Below are 26,485 nucleotides of genomic sequence, written 5' to 3'. Positions count from 1 at the left end.
ACGTCCTCTCCTCCTCCCTGAGTTGAGATCCGACAAATAAATGCAGCCTCGGTGCCTTCCTTCCTTTTGCCCTCCACCAACTTCTTCCCCAGGTCCTCTGAGTTTAATTAAATGTTTTTTTGACAGCCATTAATGACTGCCATTTGTCTCTGCTGTATCTGTGGGTGCGGATGTTTTTGCACATCTGTGTGTGTATAGGGGGATGATGGTGGGGGAGTTGACTGCGACCGCCCAGGACTAATTCATAATCAGGAGGCCCTACTCTTCAACTTGCCTCACGCTTTCTGATTAATTACGTCAAACAAACTGGTGTTAATGGAGTCTCACCCTCATCTCCTATACTTCTTTGGCGCCAAACACATTTACAGCACACCTGTGTTGCCCCCATTGAAATGATGAAACTATTTATGCAAACGAGCTTAAGAATTTTTAATTGAGGTTTAAGAGGTTTTATGTACTTTTGTCAGTCAGAGTGAGTAGTGCTACCCTGAATAAAAGAGCTTGTGTTTTTAAGTCGCCTGTGGCCATGTGCGCGCATGTAACTGAAGTAGATTGATGGCCCCTGTGACCGAGATCTAGGGATTAACTCAGCTGGATAACAGACTTAAGCAGTAGATCATGACCTGACTGTTGATGATGGATTACATAAAGCAACACTAAATTTTCATTTATTTTATCCCCCTTTTTTTCCTTTTTATGATGCTTGTTTGACAGAGAGCATTGTAAATCCTGGCCAGGAAATCTATCAATGTCTATCCATATTAATCCACTCTCTCTGATGGCAAGTACCATCATAAACCATCTCTACTGTCCTGAAAGACATCTCGCTCCCTGTCTTGTCTTTTTCTCTGTTCCAGCTGGTTGATGAGGAAAAGTCAGCGGTGATGACAGAGATGGAGAAACTGGTGGCATTGTGCCAACAGCTGCAGATGGGGGCCAAGACTCCTGTACAGGGCAAGACTGCCACCTTCCAGAAGGTACCCATACTACGCCTGTGTATGTGTGTCTCTCTCTTTGTGTCTTTTGTTGTTTGTGTGTACACTTGTTATAAATGTGGATCAATGACAATTTGTGTTTGATTCACATTAAACGAGTAACCTCACCCAGAACTGTGTAAATAACGGACTTACTAAAGGACAATTAGCTTTGAAAGCATAAAAACCACCTACACAATAACTTTTGGGCGTCAGTGACCCCAGTAGAGCATGACTAACCATGTTACTTCATTAGCGGCTACAGCGTAATCTTTGAGTGATCTGCAAGTATAACCATTATTGGACACAGGGCACTAGATGAATGAATGTCTATGAGGAATTAATGAGCGTTTTGGTAAGGCATGAGTTGCCTTAGGTCACCTTGTAATAAAGGCAAAGGTTGGAATCAAACGGACAGGATGAAGAGTGTGTCCTCTGATTAATGAGCGTCTCTTTGATATGTATTGGCTCCCATCTCTCTGTCTCTCCATCCTGATGCTCACTACATCATTTATCATTAATGGGAGATTGTGGCTGTCAGGGGTCATTAAAAACGAGAAATGTAAAGATGTATATGTGGGCGGCTGGGCTGATGTGTTTGTATGTATTTGTGTATCCACACTGTATGTAAACTAGTGTTCTCCTTTGTTTCTAGGTGGACTCATCCATTCAGAAAACCAGAGGCATCTTGACTGTTGTTCTCTCCCTCCTTCCTTTCTGTAACAAGCTCAATAGAAAGGTGACAGCCATTGAATTGGACATAACACTCATGACTGAATGACTGGCACTCAGATTAGTTTAGCAAGATATGTTGATATCTAGCGAAATAGAGGAGAAAGAAATGTTAATGTAGCCCAAAAAAGAATGCAATAACACCTGGGGTCAGTGGAAACAAGCTGTAAACACAACAATTACATATTATCACTGTTTGATTTTTTATGAACTTGTTAGCAAATAGTTGCCTTAACAGCCAGCAGATATGGAGCAAAATTAGCATTCATTAATAGTCATGTTTCTGACCAGTTGACAAATGTTAGTCCAATATTCACTCTCCATTTAGCTGTTTTTTAGGGAAGCACATTGCCTTCACCAGAGAAACTAATTGGATACACCTCATAATTATGACTTAGTATCTCATGATTACGAGTAAAGATCTAATAATTATGAGATAAAATTTGTTACACCATATTCTGTGACCTGATTAGGATTTTCAGCTATTTTGCCATTCCAAAAGTTTTTTATCATACTTAAAAAATTGCTGTTACCAAACATGATGGTACCAGTATTAAGTTAGGGTCACAAATTTTGATATCTTGGATGTATTTCAGAAGCATTGCTTTGTATCCATGAAGCATCCCATACTGGTTTATCTGCCGTAACAGTGAAGGCCTCAGTTTTTTTTTTCTTTGGTGGATGCTATATGCTTGCATAGCTTTTGGTCTCCAACTCCTGAGGGAAATCTAGTTCCTTAGCTGTCACCTGTTGCAGGTGATAAATTACTACGAGCAAGCCTTTTTATGTGCAAATTGTCATATGATCCATGGCTAATATAAATATATAGGTTATAGCAACTTCAAATGTGATTTATTTAGTAGTAGTTGTTGTAGTGTGTTGTTACATCTTCGTGTCATATTTTGTCTCTTTCCATTAATATCGGGGTGGCTGTGGCTCAGGAGATGGAGCGGGTCGTCCACTAATCGGAAGATTGGCGGTTCGATTCCCAGCTCCTCCAGTCCACATGCTGATGTGTTCTAGGGCAAGATACTTAAGCCCAATTACTCCTGATGGCTGTGCCATCAGTGTATGAATGTGTGTGAATGGTTAGTTTCCTCTAATGGGCAGGACCTTGCATGATAGCCCCTGTACCCATTTAGTGTATGAATGTGTGTGAATGGGTGAATGTGATTTGTAGTGTAAAAGCGCTTTGAGTGGTTGGAAGACTAGAAAGGTGCTATACAAGTACAGTCCATTTGCCATTTACCATGTCCTCTTGTGCTGTCCATTTGCAGTACAAGTCAGAGAGGAGCAGCCTGGGTTCCCCGCAGGACTGGAGAGAGAGGCAGGATGTATCCACACCCGTCAAAGAGGAAGGAGCTCTCAACGGCAAGAACAGCAACGGCTTTGGTGTCAAATCCTTAGAGCAGCACATGACTGGTCTCAACCTCTTAGAGAGCAAATAATCCAGGAAAACATTCACCTCCTTTGACCACTATTCTCCCTCAGAGAAGCACATAGCCAACCTCACCTTTCTGGAGAACATGTAATCCAGGAAATACTTTACTCCCCTCATCCTCATGCACCAACTTTTTAGAGTGGGCTAGAGCAGAGGCGTGAAGATGGTTGCCTCGTCAGAGTTTGCATTTGCTGTCTCAGTGATTAATTATAAGGTTTACAGCGGAAAAAGCAGATCCAATCTCTGTGCTCAGGGGCAGTTGTACCCCAGGGTAGCTTGTTACCTGAAGCACCAGTTCCACCCCATTCCACAAGATGGAGACAATCAGCCAACACTAAGACTTGGTCATTTGCAGTGAGCCTCATCATAGAGGGACCTGGCACAAACCTGATTTTGGAATTACTTTTATCATTTCTCTGGCTATTGAGTAGATAAACTGATCGGAAATCAGGTAAAAAAAAAAAAAAAAACTCCTCTTGATGCTCACCTCAGCCATATATCTGTCTTCACTATGTGCCTCTGTGTAACAAGCCTATTTGCTTTGTGGTGTACTGTAACTGTGTTGCACATCTTAGCCAAATGAAAAAGAAAAAAACAAACAAAACACTGACATGGCTGAAAACCCATCATGCATGATGCCATCATCACCATACCCTTGTGTTTGAGTCACCTATGGTCAATGCGCCGTAGGCTTGTAATGTTAACACTTGTTATGTAATGTTAGCCATAGTGGTACGTTGTGTCCTTGATCAATGGCATTGTAGTCTCACATGGATAAGCATTTTAAAAGTCAATCATGACATGTGATCGATGTCTAATTACCATACAGTTTGCTATGGAGTGTTCACCATGCGCTATGTTAGTAACAAAATGCAAAAATCACAAATTCATGCCAAATATGATTGTCCTCTTGAGGACGCGGTCATCTTCAGCTTGCTACTAGTCTAAAATATAAAGCTCATCACTGGAGACTTATTTCTATTTTGACCTGGTCTCTCCAAATAATCAGTTGATTAAGATAAATCTTACCACTAAGATACTTTTGGAAAGACAGGACTTTATACTTTCCTGAGCATTATCAAATAATATTCAGTATACTGTTAACACTTTTTTCTCACTAAAGAAATGAAAGTGTGTCAAATGGAGCCTTGAAGTGTACTTGTTATGAAGACTATCCTTGTGAAGCTGCCTAGTAGGCCAATATGTATTAAATGGTATATGGTCTGTATAATATGGTACTTGAAGCATAGATCTATCTATCTATCTATGTATATGTATATATATATATATATATATATATATATATATATATATATATATATACATACAGTATGTATCCTAAGGTAATGATTTTGGTACTAGGTGAGGGTGCGACAGTGATTGAAATGAATAACATTCATTAAGCTTTAGAGATGCTTTGTACTGTTTGAGAGCAGCTAAGGATGTTGGGTATTGTAGTGGCTCTACAGATGTGAAGAAATCATAGATCTAGTTTTGGACCATCTATTCTTTTGACAATTGAAAGGTCAAAAAAAGTGACACAAAAAATAAACAATATTTTTCTTAAATCATTGTTTGTTGTTTTTCTTTTTGACATTCTACAAAAATAATTGTAATTAAACATTATTAGGGGTATTTAACAACAGAATCCATGTCATGCTCTCTTCTATTTTTTCATTTTCAAATGAGAAAAACAAAACAATAAATAAAGCACTTTCGGAAAACTTCTTCAGTGTATAATAATCTAAAGGCAAAGTGCAATGCTTGCATTATACACAATAGTCCCTTTGAAGTGAGCCCGTGTAAATGTCACTTTCCAGGATAGTGTTCCCATTCTTCACTTAACCTTGTGGGAGTGGTAGAGAGAAACTTTCCCAGAACAGTTCTGACTGGAATAAGGCGAAAAAGTGGAGCTCCGTCAAGAGGGTTGTGATTGGGTGGCACTCCGTTTGGAGACGACGCTCTCGAACTCCTCTCTGCTCAACAGGTTCTCTGTTATGCTCTTGCTCTCCTCAAACTTTGGCAGAATGACAGCGATGTATCCTTCTGTGGATGGCTGTTCAGATTTGACAAAGAACTCTTACAACAATATTTCACACATTTTTTTTTGATAACATTCAATCCTAGCAGAGAAGCTGACGTGCTTTCCTCAAGGACTTTACTGTACATCTAGAACAAATGTTTTTCATGGGTTTAAAACCATTTGATGAGTATGCAGGCTGTGCAAATAGATGTACAAGTGTAAATTATTTGTAGTTCACATGATCAGATTTTCAGAGGAAGAACACATAGATGGTGTCCACATGTACATGAGATAATGCTGAAGAAAAATATATAATTACCTTTTCCAGCAAAAGAGCAGGTGTTTCTAAAATATTCTCATTGACCTCAAGAAGACGACCCCTGATGCAGCTAAAAAGATGACACATTTGGGTGACTAACTGTGGCACACTGGCTAAATTTGACTTTACCAGGCATCACGGAAATAATATATATGCTTAGGAAAACAGATCATGGTCTCACCTGTAGATCGTGTACTCAGTTTCATCTGTGCATGTTATCCTACACAGAGGTGCAAAATCAGTAAGGAACTGACCCCCCTGTAGCATAGAAAAAGGGTGATTAAAGGCTGAGCTGACCACTTGTAGATGTGAAGCAAAGATGAAAAGACAAGAAAAATTCATGCATAAAGATCAAAATTGCATCTAGCTTTATAAAATTACCCGCTTGGACTTCCCCGACACTTTGTTGTTTAGCCGACTGCATCCATTACTGATCTGGTAATTGATGTTTTTGATTGTTCGCCCATTCTGAAGGACCGGGTGAGTCTCTGCTAAAGTGATGACACATAATCTGCAAACACAAATTTAAAAGTGTCCTTTAAAAAGGAATCCACAAATTTACAATATTAATTACTCATTCACTGATGATGACTGGAGATTAAACCCAGTGTGTCACAAAATGTAGCCGTATTAGATATAGCACAGGAAATAAAACATCAGCTGAATACACAGAGTGACCAGAACAATTTAAACCCCCTGTATACTGTAATATGCGATCAACAGTCTTGTAATGTATAGCCTATGTCACCCTTGTGGTGAATATTATACTTCCAGACTGTTTTTTGTATTGTTTTTTTATTGAGTAGCATTACATTTTTATATAAGGTGTTCCTAATTTTTTAGCTCCTCCATGTACAATATTCTAGAAATACTGCATCTTTAAATATGACGTAATACCACCACAAAAGTTCATATATATATATATATATATATATATATAAATAAATATGAAAATGTAACTGTTACAGCTCAAGTAATTAAAATGTGTAATGACGTCTTTTTATTTTATATGTTAGTTACCTGTTTGAATGCTGCAGGATGCAGTGGTCCTCACACGGTTTCCCCTTCATATCTAAATACAAAACAATAATTAACCTTAAACGCTCTCGGTATTCCTTGAATTAAATGCATTATTAACATTAATGGTTTCTCTCTGAAGTCTCCAAATCTAAGTAACGTTAGCTAGGTTGGCCACCTAACAGCTAACATCAGCTAACAAGAAAGACATTTCATTAAAGTTTGATTTACCGGCTCTGTACCAGCGTGTGTAATAACGGTCGATAACTGAAGGCGCATTTTCTTCTGTGTCTTTTTGCTCCACGACGTCCATCAAAAGTATTCACAATACAAGCTGTAAAAAAAAAAAAATATATATATATATAATGTGATGTGCAGCAGTACTTTAGCCACGACTTTGAGTGACGGACAACAAATTGTGTTACACATGACGGTGCGACCTTCAAACGAATCCCGAAGCTTTAGCAGCAAATGGTTCCGGAGAGGGTTTTTTTTCGTCTCTTCTGGAATAGAAAAAGTGAATTTTACACTCGATGTAAGTACAATGCATCTAAGTATAACTCGTTACCTAAAAATATACTTTCATTTTTAAAGATGGCGACACATATGTATCGGAGACGAATGGCATATAAAGTAAAAGCTGGGGAAAACTAGCTGAACTACAGCACAGAGCCCTTGTGAATAGGGCCATTTGAAGACTCAATATTCAAAATAACCCGAATGCTGCTCTTTTCTCTGGACAGGTAACTACACATTTGCTCAAAGTCAGTTTGGCTTTAACTAACTGAGGATGTAATTTTAAACAATCCCAAAACATCTATTGTTCAGCCTTAAACAGTAGGCTACTGAAGTATCCTGGTGGGATATTGTCACTTTACTCACTGTAAGTAATTTTTGGCCACTCTTGCTTTAGGCTTGATTACTGAAGTGGTCAACTGTCCTGGGGCCCCAAAGACCCCATGTCAAATGAATCTGGCCATGCTTATGCTGCTTTAAACTGTATTATCATTACATACCTGTAGGAACATCGCGAGAACAATTGTTCACATTGCCCACTAGATGTCAGACTACTGCTAACAACGACATTATACTGTATAGTCAATGTGATTTTACTCTGCACATGCAAACTCCTCATCAAATTTATTCAAATACAGATGATGAGTACATCTCCATATCTGTTCGCCTAAATGAAAGTGACATCCCCAGCTAAACATTGTCATGTTTGATTTTTACATGTAAATGAGTTTACAATATGTTATGGTTGTGAGGCATCTCATAGGGGAAGTTTTGGAACATCTGTTCAGTTTCCACACTTAAAACAGATGGAAATATCAGTACGGTGAGTCTGCATCTTGCAGAATTATGTAATGAAGAGGTCTCTGAGAGAATGAATGCAGGAATGAAGGAATGTTCCCCTCCCTGGATCACAAATAGCCCCTCACTGACCCAGACCAATCACATACCAAACATATCTGGCTTGATGTGTTACTTGCACAATGTGGACAATGCTGAGGGAACATTTTCAGGGGATTGTCCAAGGCACGAGGCAGATTAAGTTATGATGACTTCATCTTGGTCGCATAATTGAGAGAAAGAGAGCGCAAGAGCGATTGAGACTCAACTGACGTTTGAGGGCACGATGAGTTTTCCATGTATCTACTCACCACTACCAAGACTTGGAAAGTTTTGCTGTCAAGACCAATTGTAATGACTTTTTCCATTACTCCTGCGTCTGTGGTACTGTAGGCCATAGTCTGCAATTAATTCAGAGATGAAACACAAAACCAGTGTGGAAACAGTGGACACAAAGGGAGTATCCCATAGATATGCAATCTTGCATCAGGATTAAAATGTTATCATGTTCCATAAACAAAGCTATCCTTCATATGAGTGAACAGCTTTACTTGTGATCGTTTTCCAGATATCTACCTCAGCAAGCTGCTATTACAACAACGTGTACATTCTAAGTGCCACCCTTAATCAATGCAGTAAGATTTGTCACATTACAAAGACAAAAGATCTTATACTGTAGCAGTAATTGGATAAGGGTCAGATATTTAACTGAAGATCCTCAGACAGAATAGATAGCTTTCTGTAAAAGCACATAAGAATGTTTGACAATTTCATTTTTGTGTGTCAGAAGGGGTCCTCATGTCTTGAGAACTTGCAGGTGACCTCGCTGTATGTTGGCATTTGCATGCGTGTGTGTGCATCTGTGTTTATCTATCTGCTCATGTCTATATTTATCTGTCAGTCTGTATATATTCCCAACCTTTTAATACTTATTGTTGGAATGAAACATGCTCCATCTCCCACTTCTTGGGGCTCGACTGCGAGGTTCACTCGCTGGCTTCTAGACAGTCATCTCGAGTGTCTCCAGCTGCACGGGCTTCTGTGTGTGTGTGTGTGTGTGTGTGTGTGAGTGTGTGATGCACACGTAGCTCCACGTCAGCTACTGCTGCAGCAAGCAGCTCTTCTTCTCTGGCCTGCTGTTTGTCTGTAAGGCTCCAGCAGTCTCTCCCTCCACATGGAAGTTGTCCAGCTTCTTTTTTGGAGTTGGTCATCCATGCCAGAGGAGAGCCTGATAAGGGAAGAGTGGAGCTCAGACCATTAAGGGAGTTGATGTCTGTGTGGCTTATAGAAAATTTGTGGCTGATTCTTGTTAGGACTGTACTCACGTAAGCTGCAGACTAGAACATTATTGATTGGTTGGTTTGTGGCACACAGTAAGTTGTGTTTTAAGCAAGAGAGACAGGCAATATATTTCTATGTGACTGTGATTCAGATGGAGGGAATTACTGCGAGGACAGGGATTTCTTTTTCTTAAGTGGTGCATGCAGACAAACTATCAGTAATTCTTTAAGCAGTTCATAGTTTGGGAATTGCATGCCATCCACGTTTACCTTCATTATTTCTATATATCTATGCTGCAGTCAGTCATACTGCCTGTCCTTTTACTGGAAAGCAAAGAGGCACACACACCTGTGTTTGCCATTAAGTAGATTGAGTGATATGCTGCCAGAATGCACATTTAAAACTCTCTCACTCACTGGTATGTCCAGTGGGTTTCAATAAGAGGACCGCAATTTCAGGAAAACGCTTTTATTTTTAAAGGGCTGTCAAATGTGCTTTTTTTGTCACAAGGCAATAATTTGATTTTGAGTGAGAGTGTCGTTAACGTCCTGATGAAAGGGCTGATCAATTAGTGTCACAGTCGTAGTGACAGCTTGCATTGTTGATCTGTTTTCCCCTTGAGAAGTTTAGATGGCAAATGATGAAGCTGTCGGTGCAACAGCACTGAAACCCCGGAGCTTACGACCATCGCTTTGAATCTGTTCCTTGGAGGTCCTGTGAGCTTTGTAAAATGCCATGTGTGTAGAGAGGCAGTATCACTCTGATAAGCTGGTCCCATGTCAAGTTATTATTTGTGTTCTCTGTGGTAATCGGTGGCCAAAGGTACAATCGATCAGAGGTTTTCTGTTTTTCCTGGCTTCTCTCCAAAGCCAGCGAGGCCTCAGGCTCTTAGAAATGTGTGTGCACAAGTAAACTTTATGATCAGCCCTTTTAGTCAAAACATATTTCATTAGAGAGCTGTTTTGCATCACCCTCCTCTCACAGTGTTGTCTATAAACTGAAAAGGACACAGCTTATGAAATACTGAAAAGATCATTCTGTGTTGAACAATTTATCACAGCATTTTATGCCGTATTGTTTATATTATCAGCAAATTTATTGTTACCATGGCAACAAGACAGATCTCGTTAAAAGTTAAGCCTTATTATTTTTACTTGAACTCTTTGCTCCTTTGTTCCGCTGATGGGTTCATGATGTGGGCCTGATGGTGAAGCAAGAAGAGATCCCACTGTGGCTTGAAGATACACTAGTTAGCATGAGGAAGACAGTGATTATCATAGCAAGAGCTAGGAACCCATACCCATGCTTCTGCTACAAGATAGAAAAGAGAAGTAAAGCAGCATTTTACATATGTGAGGGAACGAGAGTGGGTGTTCTGGCAGCAGATCCCAGAGCACAAATAATCATATATCACATATATCATATCGTGTAAAAACATTATAACACAAACATTCAAGTTGTAATCAAGTGTATCTTGATTCCCTGGAAAATAAGTATTAGAGAGACACAGGTTTTTCACCATGTGATGTCATTTCACTTTGACCTCTGAAGTGTGAAAAGAAAAGGAAGTGGTCTGAACCAGTTTGTCTCAGCTGCTGTCTGTCAGTTTAAGGGAGTGTACTTTGTTCTCTTTCTTAGGAAAGGCAATCAGATATTTTTATAGATTAAAACACAGTTCTGCGTGAATGTTCCAGTAATTGTGAGTCAGTAGCCTAGTAGATCCAGTGTCATCAATCACATATTACTTTCTGTCATGCCCGCATTTTTACTTTCTGCCCATCCATCTTCATTGCCCTCCATTGCTTTTTCATTTCGCTGATTATGAAGGGATTCAGACTCATTCCTGACGCTAATTTGTTCACAGCTGTCATCCCACTTGTCATTTCCAGAGACAAATGGGGTTCAACAGGAGCTGAGGGCAATGGAAAGAACATGCAGACTGCCAGGTAGGATAGAAAATCCACATGCACACACAAGTAATAATTTACAGGTATTAAGAGTTTTCAGCCCTGAATTCTTACCACTTTTCTCTTGCCAAAGCCGTAAAATTTAACAAGACTTTTTTTTTTTTAATGAAAGGGACATATGCATATATATTAAGTCACCAACAGGGCTTATTTAGGTTTCCCAACAATTGCATTTTTTAATTAGACAGTGCCTGCATAGTGCTTGTGTTAATTATTTATAAGACGCCACGTGGCAAACAGCTGCTTGAAAAGCTCCTCATGGAAAGTGGAGGGTTTCTCCAAGAAGAAGTCTCCTCCTGTGTTTGTTTGTAGCGCAGCGGCAGGCGGGATGCTCTGGGCTCTAACTCAGCTGGCAGTTGAATGACAGCAGAGCCAGGTTGTGTTCCTTTTTGATCCAAATATCTATCCTTCAAGTGCTTCCCAGAAAAACTCATTTATCCCTCTCCCTTACTGAAGCGTCCCACATCCAAATGGCTTGTTTTTCTTCTAAAATATTCTTTCATGTTTCTCCCTTTCAAGTAGGCTGCACAAATGTCTCACCTGGTATCTGATGGCATTTTATTAAGGTGCTCTATTATTAAACTATTAACAGGATCACTCAGGTCCGACTAAGAAAGCGGCTGTTACAAGCAAAGTAAAAAGTTTCCTTAATAAGAAGTTAACGCAGTCATCACACAGATATGTGCACTTCAGAGTAGCATGTCAATAAAAGCACATTAAGCACAGGATTGCATACTCATGCTATTGTTTTGTAGCAAATGTCACTAAGTTTTACTTTGCCCATTTTCCCCTTATTTTCTTTTAAAGAATGTGAAAAAAGGACTTTATGAGCACAGTGAACGTCACTGCCTCACTCCGCCTTGTTTATTAGAAATGGCTGTAGGAATAGGAACAAACAGAGAGTCCTAGCAGGTCACATAAGAAAGCTCCAGTCTCTGGCAAAGATGTGGACCTTTGGAGCTTTTTTATTTTGCAGTGTTCAATTTTTGTTTGTTTTCCCCTGGCGCTCTGGACAGCATTGGATGTGGTTGTGTGTATTGGCTGAAGCCCTTGGTTCAACATTAGAGGACATGTTCTCATGTGCTGTTTCTGAAACAAGCACTCTGTGTTGTTGACAGCCCTCTCTTTTAACATGAGCGTAATTTTGGCACTAGTGGACCATTTCTCTGTTACTTTGTGTTGAGTGAAATGTCAAAAATTATCTTTCAACTAGAGGCTGCAGTATTTGTGCCTGTTTTTGGTTTCAGAGAGTGATAGAGATCTAGACTTTATTTCTATTCTAAACCTAAAGGAAGTGGTCAGAGTTAAAGTTAGCATGCAACATCCCTTTTCGCACCAAATTAAGCTGAATGCTACAACAGCTCATGGTGTAAGGCAGTCTGTCAGGAAATAAACCCTCAAATGTCTGTTTAACCATTGTATGAGTCCTGAAAACAGAGTAAAACAGAAGAAAACTTATATTAGGTACCTACTAAACCCTACTAAAAAATCATTCTTCATGATGATCTGAAAGACATCTCGAAGTGCAGAGAGGGAAAAAAGCAGTTTTAATTAGCAAAGGAGAAAAATACAGCGTGCGTTTTTGATTGAGCAAAGCAAACATTTATCTGAATTTTTTTGCAGCACATTAGAGAGCATCCAATGCTAAAGTGATGAAGTCAGAGGTTTGGACAGCTGGGCCTGGGGGTAGAGGGGAGGATGTGGCCAGATTAGAAGAACCTGATTACAGAAAACAGGCTGTAGGAACAGGGATCTCCCTCCATCTCTTAATTTCCTTCACTTATCCCCCTTTTCTCTCCATGCTCTGGTCCCATTCCTAGAGACAGAGACAAGGACGGGCCTCAGCTCTCCTTCCTCTTCTTGTTTTTGTTCAGAAAAAAAAAAAGACAGAGCGCATTGTTCGGGTGTTTTCCTTGGTGCTTGCATCCACTATAACATCAAACAAAATTCAGATGGAGAACAACGGACTCAACTTGCCTCATCATAAAGTCGTCTTGAGCCCCGGATTTTCTCGTAAAACAACATCCACTGTGCGGGTGTCTGCTTTTGTTAAGGTTGTAAGGCTGTAATTCTTCCGCTTTTCGCCCAACTGAGGGCCTTTGTTTTCACCATGTACACACACACATTGTCAGCGTGATGGAATATTGTCTTTCTTATCTGCATTGTTATTACAGTAAATATTCACATGGTTTCAGGGTAGAGGTTGTTGTTTTTTTTGAATGTGAATATGGATGAGTAGATGGGTCAAAGGGAGAGTTACATTTCATTTGAATATATAAGTTCCATTTGATAAATCACCCTTCCAGTAACTTTGCCTTCAGTCTGATTCAGAGACTTTTTCTTCGTGGTTGTAACACACAACGTCAGACCATAGCTATCAATGAATCATGAAGTCACTGATAAGCGCTTTAGGAAAAACATGATTTCACTTCACATTGGATTGGTCTCCAGAGTTTTCTAGACTGGTTCCACATGGTCTAGAGAGGCAGCCTGATGTGAGGAGTGAGTAATGCTGACTGGACTGCAGTTTCTGCATGGTGCAGCAGTAGGCTACCAGATGTTTGTGTCTGCATCACTGATTGTTCCACTTAACACACACAAACACTGCCTGACTTCTCTCTCAATCGGTTACTTGCAGGTATTTTACAAGATCTTAAAACCAGGCAACGCAAGTATTTGATCCTGCTCTTAAACTGAGAAGAAAGTGCTGAGCTTGTCTTGTCCAGTCACAAACACTTGGCTCATGATGGCTCATTTAATGAAAACTACTAAATTAGATTGGCAAGGTTGCCCACTTTGTAGCACATTAGTCTGAATATACATCAACTTCCTGGAACCCTTCTCAGACAGTTTTCTGTAAATGTCCCCTGTGAATTAAAAAACTGAAAGCATGAAACTTCATATTAACTGGTGTTAAACTGTGAAGAGATCTTTCCTTTTTCAACAGTAATGGCATGTTGATGACTTAAACTTTTGCTCAGTTAGAGAATGACTCTGCCCTGCTTCTGTTTGCATTCTCAGACATATTTATCATGCATCGCTTTCTGACTCAGATGCACCAGCAAGGAGTAGAAAAGCTAAAGATAACAACACATGCTGCTGCTTTTTTTTTTTTACTTAGAGCCAAGTATATGTGTTCACATACGGTCTCCTCTTATGCTTAGGTGTTAAAAATATTAAAATCAAGCCCTTTAATACGAAAGAGGAAGTTGCTCAAGCACAAATGTTCAAAAGTTAGAGGAGTTTTGTTTTTAGGTTTTGCTGACACCACTAATTCTGCTGTTGTGGTGATAAATATTTACGTTTCGCATGCCATTATTCAAGATATGCTGTGAATTTATCATCTTATTAAATAGCAGTTAAGTTAAGTAAGTCAGCCTGTCATATGGTGCCCATGTGGAATTAGTGAGACCGTCACACGTTCAATAGTAACCACAACTCGACAGAGGGAGTTCAACAAATGGTGGTTGGTGGTATTTAAAGGGATTGTTTTGGTTTCTGATCCACAACATTTTTTGACTCAATCTCACAGCTCTCATAGGCATAGTTTCCAGCCACAGCTGGGAGATTTTTTCCACTGTGAACTACCTGACCACCACTAAACAACAGACAAATTAGTGACTGGTTGGTGACCACAGTGGAGCATTTAGCACATAGATAAATAGCAAGAGCCGGATGTTTTCCTCATGAGTTGATGAGAGCAAAACAGCTAAAAGAGTAAATATTGGACTCACTTTCACCAGGTGAACACGAACATGACTCCAAATAAATGCTAATGTTGCTGCCTATCTTAATGTCTAAATAAGCTATTGTGTGCTAACATGTTGACAAAATGCTAACCATATCAACTTTTGAGGGTGAAAACAAAAAAACCCATTCAATAAATAAAGGTTTAAGTTGGTGTCACAGTATGGCCATTTTACCATCTAGCATTTATTACTGTAAGAGCCTAAGAAAATAGTTTGAAAGCCATTAATACTCATATACATATTAACATTCCTACAGCATTCAAGTCTCCTTTGTAACTATCATAATGCCAGGCTGTTGGTTTTTCTGGCTCATGTATAGAAAACACACATTGCAGTTCAATTGCACAATCGTCCAGTTAAGCTCCATATTTTAGTTCCTTGTTCCTTGATCAGCTGAGTCGAAGTGTAAGTGTACCATGTGGGGTCATGACGGTTTGTGTTATTGTTAAAGTTCTTCAAAGTACTCACGTTAGAAACTTCAACAGCCGTGTTTCCATCAACGTATTTTGAAGTATCGCATCAGAAAATGTCAACGGAAATGGCAAAATTCGAAAAAACATCCTCAATTTCGCAAAAAAAAAGTTCTTACGCTCACTTGAGGTGGTTCTTGCCTTTTCTGAAGAAGAGTTAATGTGCTAAATGGGAAGTGGAAACAGCTTTGGCGAATAAGTTCTGACGTAGCATTCACAACATTCACATTAAATGGAAACACGGCTAGTGTCTGTAATGTTTAACACAAATATTGGTTCGATGTGAGAAATGTGATGGAGAAGGATGCCCTCTACTGCCTTCCATGTGAAGGTATTCCAGTCTTTTCAAAAAACCCCACTGTTGTCTCTAGAGGTCGTCATCGTAGTCAATGTTTGCGAGGCCACTTTCAGGAAGGGCATAAACAGATTTACTCTTGCTCTTCCTGCTTTTTGCTCTCGTCTCTGCGGCTTGTTGACTCCCGGAAAAGGACAGGTAGGCGGCGATGCTGTTCCTGACGCCGTAGCTCACCATGTTGTCGCTGCAGCTTTCTGTGCTGACCAGCTGCTTCCTGTTCAGGGAGAAGATGAAGAAATGAATAAGAGCATTGCTTTTTCACTTGTGAATTCTTGAATATTCATGTGCATCCACTTGACTATCCATAATCTCATCAGTTGACACAAATTGAGTTACCATCTTTTCACACTTGGTATCTTCTTTCACGCCTATTAGAAGTATTACCCACTTTCATACTGATATGATTAAAGCAGGTAATTATCACAAGCCTTTACTGTACCTGTCTATTTTCTTCCAGTCAAAGTTGCGTCTCATGACTACAGGTGGCGCTTCAGGAGTTGCATCTGGTGGCGATATTGTGCCGGATAGACAGGGAGAGGTCAACACACAACACAGGCCATCTGCAGAATCTGAAAGGGTAAAGAAAGGAGAAGTCAAATTCAGCTCACAAGCTTGCAAACAAACCCAGAGTTAACAGTAAGTGTTACTTTGGATAATTTAAACAAATTAACCACTCTCGCACTTGACTGCTCAAGCGAACACGCACACAGAATTTGTGAAGAGGCCCATATTGACCGAGAATAACTCCACTATTACCACAATTAAAGCACATTTCCGTGTTAACACCAGTGGTTATTATCAAGCGCGCATATTGTATCTCATTTCCTGTTTGTTCCAAAAATGTTCTATCAGTGCAGGAAATGCATAAAAAGTCAACCACTGATGAAAAAGTTATATTAAGAACATGATAACTTTTCAGCGCTTACGTGTGTGTGACTGCATACGCTTGTACATCGGATTGAGTATGGCGCTTTATTTTGAAATGTCTTTCCTTAGTTCTAAGTGTGTTTGTGCATTCACGCACCAGAGTAGTGGTTGATCATATCTTCAAGGCACTGGAAAGTGAGTCGAGGAGAGATGTAGTACCAGCTGTTGTCCAGTCTGAAGATACGATAGTGCTTTACGCTCCTGTGCTTCACAGAGAGCGAGTACAGACCTGAGGGTATCATACACATCATACGTTTAATCATTCAAACTTTCAATCCTAACATCAAGCTGCTCTGTTTCAGAAAACAAGCACATCATAGTATTCTGTATGTCAGGTCAGTGTAATTCTGAGAGCAACCAAGGACATCAATAACTATTGATATAATTATACTGAAACTGTTGGGACAGCATAAAAGAAGAAGTTACATGAAAGTCAGTTCTGTACCGTAATGTCCATCTCTGCTTAGTCACTGTATTTTTTCATGAGTAATGAAACATTTCAGATAAAAATCTTCTGTGTCCCCTGGCACACAGAATATTTTTAGGGGACAATCCACTTACAGGTAATTCCCCTAATGCATGTCCTTAAAGGAACAGTAGAAGATCAATACTACTCATATCTGTCCATTTAATATGAAGCAGTTGGTTATCTTAGCTTAGCATGAAGACGGGAAACAGGGGGAAGCAACTAGCCTGGCTCTGTAAAACCACAACTTCTTGCTTTTACACTTCAATTTTTGCTTAGATTAAACAAATGGGATATAACGTGATAACTAGTGAGCTTTAGAGGTGCTTGAAGGTCATTTTTTTAATCTTCAGACAGAGCCGGGGTAGCTGTTTCTTTTCTTTTTTCTTTATGTTAAACTAAGCTAACTGGTTGCTAGTTATAGCCATTGACTGGTTATAGCTTCATATTTTCCAAAAAGACTGAGTAGTATTGATCTTATCATCTCATTCTCAGCAAAAAAGCAAATAGCAATTTTTTTTTTTTGCCTTTACAGAGAGGAAACATGATATGCAACAAAGGTCACCAGCCAGAATCATACTATGAACATGTGGTGACCATGTCGACACTCCGAGCCTGAAATTAATTCATAATTTAATATAAATACATTTTTTTTATTTTAGCTTATATGATAATGCCTTGACTGTTGTAAACCATCTCAAAGAAATTTATTTAAAAATTCATTTAATTTTGAACTCTCAATTCTTTTCATTCTTATCCTTTAAAAATATGTAGTCAGGTAGAAAATCATCAGTGAGTGTCTGAGTTTTCTTGTCAGATGGTTCATTTTCTCTTCTGACTTGGATCTGATTAAAACTATTTTTGGCTTGCCTTTTACTCCGCCGCTGTGTTCTTGACATCATCCTGATCTAATCTCTCTAGTCTCTCTTTCTTACTTTCACAAACAGCCAAGTTCAAACCAAACAAACAAAGCCAACTGCATAATCCACTGTGAGAAGGCCAAAGTGTTCTTACCTCTTTCCCTGATGCTCTCCCGCACCAGGAAGGAGCCCACTCGGTTTCCAGGTAGAAGCAGCAACTCTTCAGCCTTTTGCCTTTCCACCCCCTCAAACAGCCAACTGATAGAACAAAAACATCCTGAGTGAAATATCTGATATCAGATAAATACTTGTGGCATTTTAAACCTAAGCAGCAGAAATACAGTTCATATTAAAAACAGAACCTTGCAATAACCATATGACTAATATCTTGTGATCTCGTGTTCTCTAAATTAAGACAGAGATCTTAGATAACTGGAAGAAGATGAGTCTGATCATTTTTTGCTGTTACCACTTTAATCAAACACACTAGGCCAATACTAGGACACTGTTAGTATAATTTTACTTACCCATGGTACACTTTTGCCACATGGCTGTTGGGTATGTAGTTCTCCTTTCCTGTTTGGACAGAACGGACTCTCCACCAATAAGCCTCCCTGATCACCATAAAGAAGCAAAGAGGAATCAACCACTGCCTTTTTGTGTGAGAACTTCTCCATATTGCAAACAGTTACACATGATCGTTTCTTTCTGTTCGACTTTATTTCCTCATAGTTATTTGTAATCTTCTGTTTATCAAACGTTTGTCTGATCTTGGCTGAACTAAAGCTTTAAGAACTGGATGGTTTTTTAATGAAGAATGCAAAAAAAAAAAAAAAACCCAAAAAAAGCGTACTGTGCAATGACTCTCAGCTTCTCCCCCATCCTGTAGATGGGCTCGCTGATTTCAGGAGCCGGGTAGTCCTGGAGCACTACCACCATGTCGTCTTCTGAGCCTGCCAAGAACAATATTTGCAGCTTTTACAAACACAGACAAATGCTGATACAGACATCATGAAGTGGGAATGTTCAGAGATGTCCAAGACCAAACCTCAGTCAGAAATTAAAAAGTTTGTTTTAAGATTGTTTAATCATGATGTCTCTGATACCATCAGGCAACCCGTTACATATACATATTATAGCAATGCATACTCTAACATGCAACTAAACATTTTGTAGCAAGAAATGCTACAAGTTATTTATGAATGCAGTTTGGAAATACAGACTTCCTGCATTGTGTAAAGCAAATTATTGTGCTTCAGAGCTGTGTGCAGACTCAGTGCAAAACAATGCGGAAATATATTTTTGTTTTACAAAGCACATTTTCCACTCTGTGCTCTCCAAAAAATTACAAAAATTAAATTACAAAACAACTCATGTTCTTTTAAAGGATGTGTGGAGAGCTTACCCTTTGGAGCGCTGTCAAGGTTTTCTCCGTTGACTTTTTCTGTGGCACTCACACTTCGCATCATATTCCCCATCCTCCAGATGGACCAGACTCCGGTCTGAAGTCAAGGCAGAGACAGAAATGTACAAATGGACTCTTACAGTTTCCACTCATGTACTAATTTGTGTTTCTGCTACCACTAATCTTCTCTCTGCTGCTACACAATGACGTTTGTAACTTCCTATTAGCTGACCATTGAGTTATCTCAACTGTGAGACTTGTTGTAGAATGGGGAAGCTGAGGCTTGATGCTATCACAATTTTCCATTGCGGCACCTAGCTGTGTGTGCTGACAGCTAAGGGTGATAAATGGGATGATATTCAATCCGTATATTGCAAAATCCTGCTCCCAAATTGCAAAACGTTAGACATATCACATCATTTATATTATGATTAATCAGAAATACATTCAGAAGTACTAAATACATATTTGTATGCATGCATTTCAACAGATCCTATGTGACGTATATTCTTATGTTACATCACAGTGTGTTTTTTTTGACAAGAATGAAGAAATAACAGTTCCGTCTGTGCAGAAACTATAGCAGCAGATGTAGTTAGGCGTAAACTGAAGAAGCCTACCTGTCGGATTTAAAACTTGCCTGCTGTGATGGCATCAAGTGTGGTGAGAGAGATGATGGCCCAAACAGGGCATTGTGGCAGCGGAGTCTGATACTAGAGAAGAGCCATGTTCGCAAGTCTTTACTGCAATGACCTGAGTGCCGCAACAGCTCGGCATCTGACTGCAAACTCACTTCCTGTAAAGAAATGAGGAAGAGGACCAGCAAAAGTGTGGTTCAAGTACTGCTGAGAAGCAGCAGATCTTGAACAGAGAGAGAGCAAGAGAGAGAGTGCACAACAGCCCTTTGGGTTTAGTTATGCTCCTGTAAAGATTATTATAATCATTATAATTTTATTACTGTTACTCTCCAATAACCAATATCTGATAAGAAGAATTTTTAAATAAGAATATAAGCATGTTGTTACACTATCATAAAAATGTGTATGTAAATTTAGCAATACAAAAGGAAAGCAACAGTATTCAGAGACCTCATTGTTCTGTTGGTATGAGTCAACTCAACTCCATATCTATAATTAAAACTGACATCATTTTACTTAGAGGGCATCTCTAAGAAATACAAGATGACTAGATTCTACAAATCTTTAGTTTTATTGGAACTTTCACAATGTGTTTCACACATACATGAAAGTAATTTTTAGTCAGACCACTAGCTCTTTTGGTCCAGCGGAAATGAGAATTTACCACCTATCACGTTTAGTGACACTCAAAGTTTGTTTTTTTTTCTGAAATGTTGCCTGTGGTTACACAGAAATGAGTCATTACAATGCCAAGAGGCAGAGCGTAATGACGTCTAGTGAAGCAAAAACATTTACTGGTATCAAGAGTAAAAAAAACTTTTTCGAAAACATTTCAGACACCCTGTACAGTAACTCTTTACTTTTAGTCCCCCTATTTTGCATTTATAAGCAGTATAGAAAGAAATAATACATGGTATATAACACACTATAATAGATAGATATATATGTTTATTAATGTATTTGTTAACTATAAGAATATAGTAAATACAGTAATAATATATCTTCATAGAATATGTTATCATCTCTGACATATACTGTACACTAATAAACACTTAAAATGTTCTTATATCGGCATCGAACTACATCGTTGTGTGTTATGAACCATTTATTAAATGTTTGTATACTAATGCTAAATATGGGGACTTAAAGATGCAGTGTGTAGGATTTAATATCATCTAGTGGTGAGGTTGTAGATTTCAACAAACTGAATACCCCTCCTCCTGCCTTTCCAAGCATGTAGTAGAACCTAGATGCAAAACTCACAGAAAACACAAAAAGCCCCATTCTAGACTACTATAGAGATATGGCGGTGTAACATGGCAGGTTTCACTAGAATTAATACTACACACTGCACCTTTAAAGTGTCTCTAACTGTACTTGCTGCTAATTGACTTAAATAAAATAAATGTAGCTACACAATAGCTTTCCTTTAGAATCCAAAAAAAAAAAAAACAAGTATCAAAAGTATTAAAATCAAAAGATTTTTTTTCTTTGATAGAAACAGAAACATGAAAGGCATGTCGTCTGTTTACCTTCAGGTGGAAACTGCATCACTATGTTTGTGTTTTCTTTAGCTGTTGTATTTATCTGCTATCCGAAAGTATCCCAGAATGACACACAGTTTAGTTAACATTAAATTAAACCACCCGGTTTCACATCTGTTACCTTATCAGAGAGAACATCACCACATAAACAGTTTATAAGAAGTGTATATCAAATGTGTCAGTTATGTGCCTCAGGAATGAAAGGTTATTAGATTTGATGTATTACGACGTTAATGTGTCTGACAAACTGCTGCTGATTTATAGAAAAATGTCTCGTGGCAGTTTTCTCCATGAAAAACTCCCTGAAGATTTTCTCCAGTTTTTTCCACTTTCATTTCTTAAATGATAAACAAAAATCTGTCACTCTCTGTCTCACTCCCATTTGCCTCATGATCTCATGATCTGCCATTATTTAGTTGGTTTCCAATTTTTTGGTTGTTTTGATGTGAAGTATTTATATAAGTCCCATTTGTCTCATCTCACCTCCACATTCAGTATACTGTATGTATTCATATTGCTCACAGCATTTTTGCCCTTAGCTTAGATATTTTATGACACATGCATATAAACCTGTAGCTAAAAGAAATTCAACCCTGAAAGACATCAATAAAAATGTGTGAACCGTAACACACTGTTTACCATTTACAAAGTTCAACCTCTATATAAAGATAGATTGTGAATTTCTAAAGCTTCAGATCGCTGGTTGCATAATTATATTCCTCTGTGCACACACTTTATTATTCTCAAGACAACTTAGCTCATGTATTTTCCATATTAAAACCTGGATTAGTCTGCTCCAGATCATTAGGCCTCTTTTTCCTGCCACCTTTCCTTTCTAAATGCAGCACGATGACGCATTAAAAAACACAAACAGAGACAGAGCAAAACATCAGCCTCTTTGGTAAAGTACACTTTGAGGATTTTCAAAAGTAGAGAAATCAGGGTGTCTGATAAACACTTCTGATAACTGCGTCACTGTGAAGTTTTTAAAGTCTTGGCAGACATTAGTTGTAGTCAGAAAACACTGAGCTGGCAGTTCCTTTTGTTGGCTTCCTGATGTGAGCGTGTGGAGGAGAGTCAGTTCAGAGAGATAAATATTCCTTTGAGGAAGTACACAGGAATCGTATGTCACATCGCGTCTGAACTGAAGCATTCTAGGCTGAACCAAATAGTTTCTCCTGCTCGACGTAGAAAAAAAGCAGCAGCTACTGTGGCTCGGTGGGTGGTGGCTGGTGTCAGATGCCAGGGCTTGCACTGTTGTGGCTGCAAGGAAGGAAGGAAGTCTTCATTGGCTTTAGATGAAAATAAATACGAGGTTAAAATGGAGCCTATGTGGTGACATTTTGACGAGGGCGCAGTTTTATCTTTAGAATAGAATTTTCAAAATTTCCTGTAGACAGTTTATTCATTTTAAGAGACGTTATGAAGTAGATTTTACTATTTATTGGAGAGTAAACGTCTCCATATTCTTCACTTTTCTCAACTCTCTACTTTAGTGTGCAAGGCTTTTCTCCAACTGTTTATTAAAAGGGAGATCCACCCAGATTACACAAACATCACACATATACCCAAAAAGCATTTTTTCTCACCACTCTAGTCTAGTCTTTAGCCATACACAAAGTACTTTACGCAAGTAAAATGGCACCTGTCTGTGTAATATTATATGATGTATTATAATACTGCAGTAATTGTCATGCATTAATGTGTATCCAGCATTTTACAGTAGTTTGTGGAGGTGGAGCCACTTTTTATACTGTTGTGTAATTGAATTTGTGATAATACATCAAATTTTATACTGAAGTATAAGCTGATCACATGTTTTGTATGTAAAATCTGAATCTGCAAAGTAACTATAGCTGTAGCTGTCTAAACGTCATGGAGAAAAAAGTACTATACTTTCCTCTGACAGGTTGAGACATGAACAGTAGAAGTAGAAAGTAGCATGCGCCAAAAATATTCAAATAAAGTATAAGTGCCTCAAAATTGTAGTAAGTATAGTTCTTGAGAAGATGTAGTTACATTTCAATGTTAAATGTTAAAACCATAACCAGGATTAAATGGTACAAATATAAGAATAAATAAAGTATAAACAGATGATGGCATAAGATTTGAACTATTTGACTCTACAGCTTTTCAAATAAACACCATTTAAGCATACAAGGCAACAAGTCACTCTGAAACATTTTCCTCCTTGACCACACTGCTTTTCACTTTTCTGTTATTTTATTCAGATCCTGGTTCCTGTCACTGACACTGCCAGGGCCATGTGTGTCTTTGAATGAGTCACTAGCAGACATAACATAGGTGACCTCCAGCTCAATGGACTCTTTGTTAGATTGGGATGAGAAATGTATTCCCCAATTAGTAAAGGTAATTAATCGAGACTTCTTGCTATATGAATTTCCTGTATTAAGGAATCTGAAATTGGATTGGGCAGGTGTTTATTTGCTGAATGAAATGTATAATAGCTCACAGGCTACTGGGAGTCACACTGACTTACAGTTTAGATTATTTTTGATTAAATCATAAGGTAGAGCCTATTACACACCATTATTATTACTATTAGTGGTAAAACCATGAATACAAACATATTTTGTATAGATCCATGTCTTTAGTTGAACTAAAAAGACACTTGTAACAACTGTCTCTATTCACCAAATGCTCATAAAAGTAGTCTAGCAGGTGTTTGCAGGTGTTACGGGCGTTGTAAAGCTGATATTTGGCTGTCAGGGACTTTCCTCACATGGATAATTGTTGAAGAGCTCTACATGATTGATGTCCCACTACCTATTTATAACACATGTTAAGGAAGTTGTGAGCTCAGCTTTGAAGATGTTACAGTGATTTGTAAGCAGTTTTTCTGGGCAACAGATTGCCCTCGTACACCCTGCCTCTCGTAAAGACAGATGCTTGCTATCTGTGGCTGATCTTGGCCAACGTTGCCAGTGGCTGCTGCTCTGGGAGCCTGGATGTGTTTGAACATTAGTGACTTCCACACCCTCTGTCTAAAATTACAAAATTACTGACTGTAAGGGATTCCCATTGTAATTTATTTTTTCTAGAAGTCTAAATCAAGACACCTTCATATGGCTTCAGCCTCTCTGGTAGGAAGTGGAAGCAAGATGTGACCGTTGTTATAATGAATCTTTCCTCAGTTCCTCTTTTCCTAAAAACAATACACATTCCACATGCTGCGACACTGGTAGTTAGTCTGCTGTGGTCGTTGTGTTCTCTCACTGTAATGACCAGTATCTAAATGCAGAAGCAAGGCCTACCCCACAGGATCTGGAAGCCACAGGATTGACAGGAACGGGGCGTGTGTGTCGGCTATATTTTCATATGTGTGTATCTGAAGCTTTTTTATCCACAGACTTCACAGAGCCAAAAGTGTTTACATAAAGGACCCCATATCCTCCACCCATTAGACTGTAATCATTAAAGGGAAATTTTGTAATTTTTCAACCTGGGCCTTATTTCCCATCATTTTGTGTAAGTGACTAATGGGGACAAAATTTTTTGAAATTGCTCCAGAATTGAGTGAGAGCGCTGCAGCCAGCAGCCACGAAACAGGCTTTAATGTAATCCTCTGGGGCAATAAAACAGTGCTTATTTTCGCCACTGACATGCTCAGATTGTTATAAGTATCTGACAACATTATAGAAAGGACCATACAGAGCAATAAAACACTTTTCTTCATCTTTCGCTTGATCCGGTCCATTTGTTATTGTGTCTAACAAAGTCTTGCCCAAGGAGAAGCATTGTTCTGAAATCTCACGAGAGTTGAGTTGTTGTCGAAATCAGCTAAATATTCAGCCATGACAGAATTGGGAGAGAGGAGTGCTGGGAGGATTTTGTTGTATTGGAGTACAGAAAGCATAGCTTAGTCTTATCTATAAGATTTTCAAAGTCACGGCTGAATATTTAGCTGATTTCCACAACAACTCAACTCTTGTAAGATTTTAGAACAAGACTTCCCCTTGAGCGAGACTTGGTTTGACACAATAACAAACAGACCGAATCAAGCAAAAAGTAAAGAAAAATGTTGTTTTTCTCTGTATGGTCCTTTCCACAATGTTGTCAGACACTTATAATAACAATCTGAGCCTGTCAGTGGCAAAAACAAGCACTTTGCGTGGACATACGTTGACGGGATGCTATTGCCCCAAAGGATTACATTGCAGGCCGTTTTGCAGCTGCTGGCTGAAGCGCTCTTGCTCAATACTGGACTGGTTTCAAAAATTGTTGTCCCCAATAATCACGTAGACACAAAATGATGGGTAAATAGGGTCTAGGCTGAAGAATACAAAAGTTTCCCTTTAATGTACGTGTTCACTGTATGTGGGCAATTCAGGCATCTGGAGCATCAAATCCACCAAACCATCTGCACAAGTAATCAGCCCTCCCTGCTTCTTACATCCATTAATGCATTCCTCCAAGCTTTTAGACGTATTCCTCGGAATAATCCTCTGATGAATTATGGCAGCAGTGTTATTCCTGTCTGCATATTTTGTGATTTCGAAATAACTATAATAACATAGCATTTTATCCCTGAGCGCACTTCAGCAGAATTTGGCGACTTTAATGGTAACATAATTGGATGAAATTGCATTAAGAATTTGAAACCACTGCTTCATTTTATCATAGAGTCTGGGAAGAGAGAGAGCACATTGTCCTCTGTTTGGACAACCTAGGAAGGACAAAGTTCCTCAGTGAATCAACAACAATAACAAGTCTTAGACGTGAAAACCATTCCAGACCTGAAACATTCATTCCAGTCTGGTACAATAAACGAGACCTGAGTTAATGGCCTTTTTTTCTCGGCTGTGTATAGGAAAGTATTACTCATGGGAATGACATCACTGACATTACTCTGAACCGCGACCGCTTTTTAAAAGTCCAGCTCAGGGCCATGTGATGGCACTTTGTTGAGTCGATTATTTAGGAGTGCTGCGGCTGGACATTCT

The 26,485-nt window shown here is 38.9% G+C and overlaps 4 protein-coding genes across 7 annotated transcripts in view; 2 read left to right on the top strand and 2 right to left on the bottom strand.

The window, feature by feature from the left end:
* Positions 1-4,715, top strand: part of ctnnal1 (catenin (cadherin-associated protein), alpha-like 1) — a 58,409-nt gene extending 53,694 nt beyond the window's left edge. For both annotated transcript variants that reach the window (XM_044336243.1, XM_044336244.1), the window contains 3 exons: positions 858-977; positions 1,630-1,713; positions 2,984-4,715. In XM_044336243.1, coding sequence (XP_044192178.1) covers positions 858-977; positions 1,630-1,713; positions 2,984-3,154 — 375 coding nt within the window. In that variant the 3' untranslated portion in view covers positions 3,155-4,715. The remainder of the gene's footprint in view (positions 1-857; positions 978-1,629; positions 1,714-2,983) is intronic.
* On the bottom strand, positions 4,703-6,957 carry abitram (actin binding transcription modulator). Its single transcript, XM_044336252.1, has 6 exons — positions 6,738-6,957; positions 6,510-6,561; positions 5,871-6,000; positions 5,671-5,747; positions 5,490-5,559; positions 4,703-5,203 (listed from the first exon to the last, which is right to left on the bottom strand). The coding sequence occupies exons 1-6, from the start codon at positions 6,817-6,819 to the stop codon at positions 5,066-5,068; spliced, it is 549 nt and encodes a 182-aa protein (XP_044192187.1). The 5' UTR covers positions 6,820-6,957; the 3' UTR covers positions 4,703-5,065.
* Positions 6,954-26,485, top strand: part of ccn4a (cellular communication network factor 4a) — a 39,757-nt gene continuing 20,225 nt past the window's right edge. Inside the window, exons 1-2 of one of the 2 annotated variants that reach the window (XM_044336249.1) lie at positions 6,954-7,041; positions 11,030-11,086. The gene's annotated coding sequence lies outside the window, so the exon portion shown is untranslated. The other variant, XM_044336248.1, reaches the window with a different exon arrangement.
* On the bottom strand, positions 14,999-20,110 carry sla1a (Src like adaptor 1a). Of its 2 annotated transcripts, none has more exons than XM_044336250.1 (8): positions 19,980-20,110; positions 19,340-19,436; positions 18,788-18,887; positions 18,462-18,548; positions 18,089-18,192; positions 16,706-16,837; positions 16,121-16,250; positions 14,999-15,895 (listed from the first exon to the last, which is right to left on the bottom strand). In XM_044336250.1, the coding sequence occupies exons 1-8, from the start codon at positions 19,992-19,994 to the stop codon at positions 15,694-15,696; spliced, it is 867 nt and encodes a 288-aa protein (XP_044192185.1). In that variant the 5' UTR covers positions 19,995-20,110; the 3' UTR covers positions 14,999-15,693. The 2 variants fall into 2 exon arrangements, with proteins under 2 accessions (XP_044192185.1, XP_044192186.1); XM_044336251.1 differs by having other exon boundaries at positions 19,960-20,109.

This window comes from Thunnus albacares, chromosome 19 (assembly GCF_914725855.1).
Source record: "Thunnus albacares chromosome 19, fThuAlb1.1, whole genome shotgun sequence".
NCBI lineage: Eukaryota > Metazoa > Chordata > Actinopteri > Scombriformes > Scombridae > Thunnus > Thunnus albacares.
The sequence above is the reverse complement of the archived record's forward strand: the minus strand, read 5'-3'. Positions and strand labels throughout refer to the sequence as shown.

Coding starts and splice junctions, on each gene's coding strand:
- abitram (XM_044336252.1), bottom strand. CDS start 6,819: ATGGACGTCGTGGAGCAAAAAGACACAGAAGAAAATGCGCCTTCAGTT. Junction 6,562..6,737: donor CACACGCTGGTACAGAGCCG/GTAAATCAAACT, acceptor TTTTGTATTTAG/ATATGAAGGGGAAACCGTGT. Junction 6,001..6,509: donor ATCCTGCAGCATTCAAACAG/GTAACTAACATA, acceptor TTGTGTTTGCAG/ATTATGTGTCATCACTTTAG.
- sla1a (XM_044336250.1), bottom strand. Junction 18,888..19,339: donor CCTTGACAGCGCTCCAAAGG/GTAAGCTCTCCA, acceptor TGTTCTTGGCAG/GCTCAGAAGACGACATGGTG. Junction 18,193..18,461: donor GTGGCAAAAGTGTACCATGG/GTAAGTAAAATT, acceptor TTGTTCTATCAG/TTGGCTGTTTGAGGGGGTGG.